The sequence below is a fragment of the Eretmochelys imbricata genome, chromosome 7 (genome assembly GCF_965152235.1).
Source record: "Eretmochelys imbricata isolate rEreImb1 chromosome 7, rEreImb1.hap1, whole genome shotgun sequence".
NCBI classification, from domain to species: Eukaryota; Metazoa; Chordata; order Testudines; family Cheloniidae; genus Eretmochelys; species Eretmochelys imbricata.
The window spans coordinates 42,454,296-42,463,905 of record NC_135578.1 but is presented as its reverse complement, the minus strand read 5'-3'; the positions used below and the strand labels follow the sequence as shown (position 1 = coordinate 42,463,905).

General features: G+C 38.9%; 1 protein-coding gene across 1 annotated transcript in view; it reads right to left on the bottom strand.

The window, feature by feature from the left end:
- Positions 1–6,074: 6,074 nt before the first annotated feature.
- Positions 6,075–9,610, bottom strand: part of RFT1 (RFT1 glycolipid translocator homolog) — a 32,112-nt gene continuing 28,576 nt past the window's right edge. Inside the window, exon 13 of the mRNA XM_077821446.1 lies at positions 6,075–6,926. Coding sequence (XP_077677572.1) covers positions 6,762–6,926 — 165 coding nt within the window. The 3' untranslated portion in view covers positions 6,075–6,761. The remainder of the gene's footprint in view (positions 6,927–9,610) is intronic.

Genomic DNA, 9,610 nt, shown 5'->3' with positions numbered 1-9,610 from the left:
AACCATTTATGCCAGAGTACATGAATGACATGTTAACTATATATTTCATTCAACCTTTCTGAAGCTTGAGTTCAGCAAGACCTTAAACTTTAATCTCCTAAGGCTCCTGGATTATCTAAAGAATACGGTCTTAAATAGTGAAGGATTTTACATTTATAGAAATCACATTCCTGAAATTGCATTAGGCCATTCTCCCCAAGCACCTGAATTAAAGCTTTTGCGAGGTCTATAGCAGTCCAGAACGAAAGTGCATCCTTAGCCCAGCAATGCCTGCCCTTTATACTCTCAGTAGATGTCCACAGAAATGTAAATGATAAAGGCAAGAAGAATAAGCTTTTCAGGTGTAGAATGAACCGGATTCCTTGAATAGTCTGTGGTCATTACACCAACACTCTTAACAGAAGGGTCAATGTGTGTCATGATTTCTTGAATCATGATCTGGAAAAAAAAATTGTTCAAATACTGTCTAGAGTAGAGGCAGCATGATCTAGTGAACAGGACATTGGACTAGGACTTCGGAGAGAAGTTCTACTCCCCAGCTCTGCTACTGGCCTTCTTTATGATCCTTGGAGAGTCACTTTACCTCTGCGCCACCATCTCCCTTCCTACCCCGTGTGACAGATGTGATGAAATAACATGGAACTAATCACTGAATCTGAAAGTTCCAAGATCAGTTCAAACACCATTCGGCTTTAGCTAATATTCTATTTACAATGTACAAAAATAAGAGCACTAGCACAAAGACCCATACCAGATAATACTCACACACAATGAGTGCCTCTATTATTCACACTGAAACACGCATTCTGGAACATATGGTCAATCTGTAGAAAAAAATTATTAAAAAAGGCCTCTATACCTTGTGATTTATACCTATTCTACACCAAAAGCCTACTTTCCTGCAAAGATATTTCAATGCTGCACTAATCACCTGTTCTTAACTGCATATATTTATGTTATAAGTTAAGTAGTTGCACTACTTCTTTTGATACAACATTCATCTGTATACATATCTCCTTGCATCATTTTCATCAATCTCCATACCAAATTATAAATTTGGATGTTTACCTACCAGAAAATATCACTTAAAACACACAGTATAAAAATATATTAAATATTATGAACCTGCCCTGCCTTCAGGACATACATTTTTCATGACAAGTACAGCTCTATATTACTTTTTAGGTATTCCTACTGTATTTGAATTATCATTATCATTTATTATTTGATCACCAAGTGTGCTTAACACTGTACAAATAGAACATTGTGTTCACAAAGGCACTTGCTGTCCAGTCAAGAAAAGCAAACACTAAATAGATGTAATTGTTTAATCAACGGTATTTAGGGGAACTTAAAAAAAAAAAAAAGAACAAAATGTTCCTGGCAGCCCTGTATGAACAACCAGCAGGACTCTCCTTGGATCACACAGCCCTATTCCCCACCCTGAAAGCCAATTTGTGCACTAACGGCAGCTATTTCAGTGAAATTTAAATATCAATACAATGCACTGTGTAAGAAAAGAAAATGATACAAAAAGTGGGCAGCATTTGATACAAAATTTAAAGACAATTTCTGTCCATTTATCTTGAAGATTATTAAAATCCTTAATGTGACTTCTGTAATATTGCTGATTAGGTACAAAAATGAGGTAGCGCTTCATTGATGAATCCATTTATTCCATTAATATTATACGGCTCTGATATACCATGATTTTTCAGTTAAAAATGAATACTAAGTAGTGGAACTGATTGCACTGAAGTAATTGAGCACTGACTGATGATGCAAATCAATATTATGAATTTTTCCGCCTTAATTTCACATTCTTGTAAACAACATATTTCCTGCTATCCTTGAGATTTAATTAGCAAATGAGATATTTATAATATTAAGGACTAATTCATCTGCATACATATGTCAGAAAGGAGAGAGTCTGGCAATTTAACTATGTGCACAGTCATAGGAATAATATTTAGCCTGCATCTGACTGGCTCAGAAGGTTAATTCCCAACAGTTTCAGGCTTTCAGATGTTACTTATATAAGGACAAATCTTGATCACTTTCATCACAATACATGATTTCATTGGGAGCAAGACAAGCAGGATCTGACCTGCTATGGGTAAAACACAGAACAGAACACTAGAAAACAGAGTTTCAAATTTGGGAATCAGTCCTGCTCCTTTAGTCATCAGGAACAGGACTGAGCTCTACACAAAATAGATTCCTGTATAATCCAACTGAAACATGTCAGCAACCGCAAATCCTTAAAGTATGTAAACTCATTATGAGTTATGTAAATCAAGGTGACTTTACATAAGACTCTTGCTAAAAACATTAAGCATGGATTCAATTTTTTAAAAAATTCTAATATTTTCGTAACTAAAAATAAGTCCAAGTTACAAATCCATGAAGTTAGGCAGAAGCAAAGGGGAAAACAGAGCAAATATGCTCACCATGCTTCTCACAGGAATACTACAAAACGTATTTTCCCATTAAATTCCATGGGAAAAGTTATAAAAGTTTCCAAGTCTGCGGGGTGACTTCATGTGTGAAAATGGATTCATTTGTATAACAGTACCTAGATATCTCAACTACATTCAGGTCTTCTTTGTGTTCGGTATTGTACATAAATATAAGAAACTGTAAGCTCTTTGGCATATGCCCTAAGACAAAAACAGTAAAAAAATTTAATAGTATCCTTATTTTACACTCTTAGAATGCAACAACTGCTTAACCTCATTCCTCTCAGTGCAATCTGACATCAGCACACAACATAATTATTCTATTTTCAGAAGAGAAAGAGGCAAACTAGCCCTCCTCCAGGCTCAGCCTCAGGTCTTCGCAGCATATCTGCAAAATAATTTGAGCCTCTCTAAAGTCAAGGAACCAAAGACATAGACTTTATGAGCAGCTGAGGCACCAGGGATCCACAACAAGGGGACTGAAACTACGTTGCGGCACCTGGTTGAAATTTTAATCACTATTTTTGCAAAAAAAATTTATAATTTATACAGGAAAGTTATGAACAACATTCACATTAAAGCCTGCAAAAATCAAGGAACTGAGGCAGGCAGTTTCAAAGGCCTACACTTCCTATCTCTCAGCCTCACAGTTTCTTACAATTTTCTCACATTTTTAACGTAAAAAGGAATATATTCCAAGCCTGTAACTGAGCAACAGTTTATTGAACCATATTAATATTTTCCTGAAGGCAACTGGCTGATTACTATTAGTCTATTCTACTCTATCCTATCCCCATCTACACCCCACAATATTTTTTTCCACATCAGAACCTATGAAGGTTAGTGTTATTTAAAAAGACTGAACAAAGAATCAGAGTTGCAAATCATATGGTCTTTGGCCAGGGTATGGACCAGATGACCTAATTTTTTAAATTTCTGAAAATCTATGAAATAGATACAGTATTATAAAAAGACAAGAATAACTGATCAATGCTGATTGACAAAATTAAATTAGAGACCCTCTGATTTGGTCATCAATAGTGGTTAAACCTGCAGTAATTATTTACAGTCAGGACCTGAATCACTTAACTGGGAGGCAACACATGTTCAATTGTTAAAAAGAACCTTCCAAGGCCTTTCCAGTAGGTAATCAAAGCAACAATTCTTTTTAAGAAAATTACTCAGAATTTCAACTACAAACTGTATACTACTTATTTTAGACAAAATTGTTAGAAATAGCACATCATCTCTCCTGAACAATGTTAAGGTCTCCCACCCTCATCTCATCAATGGGAAAATGGTTAGTAGCAAAGGTAAAATGCCAGATATGAAGAAAAGCTTTTGTGGCACACTGGAGAAGGCAGGCAAGATTAGGGTAAAAAACGTATTCATACTTCTAAAGCATCTTATATCAGAGGTACTCAGAACACTTTACATAAACACAAATTTTTCAGACTTCACAATACTCCATGATGTAGTTATAGTTCACTTTATGGACTAGGATGCTGAAAACACAGTGAAGTCACAAGTCATACAACAATAAAATGACAGTGCCTGGAATAGAATCTGGAAGTCTGACTCCTGTCTTGTGCTTTTAGATGATGAAGTAATACCCAAAGGTAATAAAACTCTACAAATATGTAACAAAATGGAAAAGATCTAGACATTCTGCAATCCAAGGCCCGGTACTCCACAATGTATTTGTAATAAACTAGAAGCCACGAAAAAAGTTGTAAGAGAATAGAGAGGGAAAAACAAACAAACAAAAATAAGCCAAACCTATTCAAATGGACACATTTAAATGAAACTGTTGCATTCATTTTAATCAGAAGAACTTTGTACCCAGACAGACAGAAGCAGCAGAGCACCAGGCTACTACCACCTTCCAGCTAAGAATTGAAAACACCACCACCAACATAAGGAAAGACCCTATGCACCCAAGTTTCTGCAAAAATATATTTTTAGGTCTGTAAAGGTCTCTCTCTCTCTCTCTCAAATCCATGACATTTTGCTGAAGTATTTTTATGGTATATACTACTTTATTACAAGCCAAATCCTGACCTCTTACAGAAAAACCTCCAGAGGAAAACAAAATAATTTAGTAAACCCTGAGAGTTCAAACTGGTGCAGCTGGAGATAGTGTCAGAAGGAGTTCCTTTCCTGAAGAGGGATTGGGATGAGGCTCATTGCCTTCAAACCCTCTGCTATTCCAATGAATCATTGGGAAGCATCAGGGATTTCAGAACAACTAAATGGAGGACCAAGAAATCCACACATTGCTCCCTAGACTTCTTCCTACTGGCAGCACAGCCTTATTAGCAGATCTACTCCTCCTGCCTCTCACCCATACCATAAGATTACCATCTCACCCTCAAGGGATGGAGGGTCAACAGCAAGGGCCAGGTACTTGTGATATTTAGGCCCCAGTTCAAAGCCCATTTAAGCGTGTGCTGAACAGAAGCTGGATTTCAACAAAGGACTTAAACATGTGCTTGAAGTTAAGCATAGTGCTTAATAATGCTTTACTTAATCAGGGTGTCAACTGTGACAGGCTCAGCTTTAACTGTTGCAGGAATTTCATAAACAAACCTGGGATAACATGCATGTCAAAGTGTATCCTGGCCAAGTCTTCCAAAGCACAATTAGCCAAAAAAGTGTGCTTTTGCACAATTGACGGTTATTGACATTTTCACATATCTTTCTCTAGAAGTGGAGATGACAATTTGGACTCTATAGCTTAGTTCTGAGCTTGTGTTCTTGTAGTTTTGAGTTAAGTTCATAACATTACCATACTGGATTTTACACAACTCCACAGTGTCTCAGACAACTAACAATTAAAAATTCAGTAAGAACCACACACTGTACATGCACCAGCACATATTTTTCATCACTTAACTTTTTTGATCTGTCCAAACTTAGCAAAATAAATGTTGATCATTAAAAACCTGCCACTTATGAAATCTGAAATTTCAGAGTTCAGTTCTTAGAAGTATGCTAAATGTGTTTTAAGCTTCATTAGTATTTATCTAATTCCAAAGCCTCCAGTTTTCAACAACAAAAAAGTCACATATGGGTTAAGGTTAACCCTGGAGTCTATCCATGGCAACTATTCAGAAAGTTGTGAGCAAGTGAAAAGATAAGCTTCATTGTTAGATGGAAGGTTTTATTTATATATATATATATATATATATATATATATATATATATATATATATATATATATATATATATAAAAATAAATACAACACACACACACACGCAAGCCATTTTGGTCATCCAGACATTTGGGACATATTTCACACATGTGAATTATGAGGGAATATTTTTATTTAAATTTTTGTTTGCACTAGTATTTATAAATTAACTAAAAATAAAGATAAAATAAAAGTTATAGAATTTAAGTTTAACTCTATTGACCTTCTGGACTTTGGGAAATTTCAGCTGTGACTTGCACCCAGGAGAAAGAACAGAGAGGGGCTTACATTTTGCAGAACTTCCTTCCAAAATACAATATTGTGTACTTTAGTAAACACTGAAGTACATTTTTGGCATACTAGTCAATACCCTGGTAAGTAAACAGTATGTAGAAAAACAAGCACTCTTGCACAATCCACATGCATATGTACACAAGTTTGTGCATTCCATTTATTTGTTTATAACATAAAATGTCTGAAGTTTTCTGTTCCAAATTGTTTCATGTTTCCCAACATTAGTAAGTCAATTTCTTTGTACTGGATAATGTTGTTTCTGTATACTATTAAGTTACTATTAGTTCATGCTCTACTGTCCAGCGTTGTTCTCCTTGAACACAGTATATATATATAATTTTTTCTTAATAATTAAGTGTGGCATCACTTACTTTGAAGGGTCATTCATCCATTTTAATATTTGATAGTTGTGTAAAAGTGGGTAAAGTCTAATTCTTTAACACCATCACACTTAGTAGTCCCATTTGTAACAATGGGAGCATCCCACAAGGAAGATTTGCAAGGAAATCTTGCACTTACAAGGAAGTGTAAGTCCTAGTTATTTCATTCTGCTGAAAAACAAAGTTATGCAATACTGTTATGAAGGAAAAAGCTTTGATAAGAATGACAAGGAGAATTACCTGGTTCAGGGTTGGTATAATTTATGTTGGAAGCTTTTATGAGTTTAAATTATTTGAAAATGGAAATAGTATCTGGTTGCCAAATATTTCCATTTCAGCTACACAGTGTAAAACTTATCCTGTGCATATTTAATATATAAAATATACCTTTGTAGCAAACATAAAAATACATAATTATTCCGTACATGATCATTTTAAGTTTCTTTCTTGGTATATTGTGACAGGAACTGAGTTCTAACAAAGTTAATCATCTTGGTCTCTGTGAAGAATATAGTGATAATTGTTGCTGCAAAGCACAGAGCTCCCACAGTGATGTGAATCAGCCTTGCAAGCCAGCCTTTATCACAGCACAAGAATACCTACAAAGAAAACAAAGTAAGCAAGCAGTTGTAGAAAGATTACTCGTGGAGAGGTGGATGCTCTGCATCAATGACAAGTAGGCTCTAATATTTCTCTTGACCACAATACCAGTACTACTGAGGTGGTCATCCGGCAGCCAGTCTCAGGCAAGGCAATCAGATAGATTTGGCTAGCATAATTTGAACCTACAAAATATTATAGCTAATAATGGCCCTATTAATATTTTTAGAATACAATTTCTATGAAAATAAACAAACATTTGGTATATACCTGATCATTGTAGAAGTTATATGCCATCATATACCATTCACTATGCACACATGAAGCTAATTGATATACTTAGGAAAACTATTTTCTTGTTATGTGTTGAGATTAAGGCTACACATTCCCTCATTTCTGCAACCATATATCCACCTATGTTTAAAAGACGGACGTATTGGAAATCTGGGGAAAAACGGTTACCTACTTTTTGTTAACTGTTATTCTTCGAGATGTGTTGCTCATGTCAATTCCATTCTAGGTGTGTGTGTGCCCACATGCACAGTCACTGGAGATTTTTGCCTTCGCGGTATCCATAGGGTTGGCAGTGATGCCCCCTTGAGTGCTGCGCTCATGTGTTGGCACATCAGGCGCCACCAGCCCTATGCCCTCTCAGTTTCTTCTTGCTGACAACTCCGACAGAGGGGCAGGAGGGTGGGTAACGGAATGGACATGAGCAACACAATCTCAAAGAACACCAGATATGAAAGGTGGGTAAGTAACCATTTTTTCTTCGAGTGCTTGCTCATGTCGACTCCATTCTAGGTGGCTCACAAGCAGTATCTATGGAGGTGGACTCGGAGTTCGTGGTCGTACAGCTTGCAATACTGGTCCACCAAAGGCAGCATTGTAACAGTAGCAGATACAGGCACTAATGCAAGATGAGATTCTCTGGGTCAACACCGGACAACCTTTCATCCTGTCAGCCACTGCGACAAATAACTGTGGTGACTTATGAAAAGACTTGGTCCTCTCAGTGTAGAAAGCTAGTGCCCTTCTGATGTCCAGAGAGTGCAACCTGTGCTTCCTCCTCTGACTTATGAGGTTTAGGGAAGACGACAGGTAAGAATATGTCCTGAGTCATATGAAACTGCGAAACAACCTTGCGTTGGAAGGCCAGATGTGGTCGCAGTTGAACCTTGTTGTTGTAGACCGTGTAGGGTGGCTCCGAGGCAAGTGCCCTAATCTCGGAGACCCTGTGGGCAGACATTATTACCACCAAGAAAGTGACCTTTCAGGAGAGGAGGGAGCAAAAAGCCAGAAGCTAGAAGGGGGCTCCCGTGGTCCGCAACAGCACAAGATTTAGGTCCCACAGAGGAACAGGGTCTCTGGTGCGAGAGCCCTTGAGGACCCTAGCAATCATGTCATGGGCAAAAACCGACCTGCTCTTGATCGGAGGATGAAAGGCCAAAATATCGGCCAAGTGGACCTTAACAGATGAAAGAGAGAGACCCTGGAGTTTAAGATGCAGGAGATAATCCAGGATTAACTGCAGTGAGGCCTTCTCGGGGTCAAATACCTTTATCTGAAGTCCAGCATGTAAACCGTTTCCATTTGGCCACGTAGGTTGCTCTGGTAGAAGGCTTTCTGCTACCCAGCAGGACCTGCTGGACACCAGCCGAGCATATCTGCTCATCTGTATTCAACCATGCAGCAGCCAGGCCGTCAGGTGCAGCACCCTCAGTTTCAGCTGTAACAGTCTGCCATGGTTCTGAGACAACAGGGCTGGCTGGAGCAGTAGCTGTAACAGGGCAGCCACCGAGAGGTCCAGCAACATACCAAACCAGTGCTGGTGCAGCCAAGATGACACTATCAGGATTACTTTTCCTCTGTCCTGCTTGATCTTCATGAGGTTAACTAGAGATCTTCTAGATCAACGGCACTGGAGGGAAGGCGTACTTCAGAGCCCCCGACTGCGGGAGCAGAAAAGCGTCTGACAGAGAGCCTCTGTCAGTCCCCCGAATCGAACAGAAAGTGAGACACTTTCTATTGTGCCTGGATGCAAACAAGTCCACCTGGGGAGTCTCCCACCTTTGGAAAATTATGCTGACTAGCTCCGGAGAGAGCAACCACACGTGGCAAGACGAGAAGGTCCTGCTGAGGCGATCTGCCAAAATGTTTCTCGTCCCAGGGAGGTGTGCGGCCACGAGATGAATGGCAAGCTGAACAAATGTTCCAGACCCTGAGGGCTTCTTGGCAAAGAGCTGAGGACCAGGCTCCACCTTGCTTGTTGATATAGAACATAGCAGAAGTATTGCCCATCAGGACTTGAACCACCCTGCCTTTTATATGAGGCAGAAAATCTTGACAGGCCAAGCATACTGCTCTGAGCTCCCTGACATTTATATGTAAGGAGCAATCGCAACTTGACCAATGACCTTACATACCAAGAATGCCCAGGTGGGCTCCTCACCCCAGATCCAAACCAGGATAACTGATGGGGCCACAAAGGGGACTCCCTCCAACACTGAAGCAGGGTACAACCACCAGCGAGCGACGACAATATGTGGTCCAGAACCTTGACTACTTTGTCTATGTTGTGCCTGCTGGGGACACAGACCGACGCCAGTCACGCCTGTAGGGGCCTGAGACAGAGCCGTGTATACCAGACCACATAAGTGCAATCTGCCACATGGCCCAACAG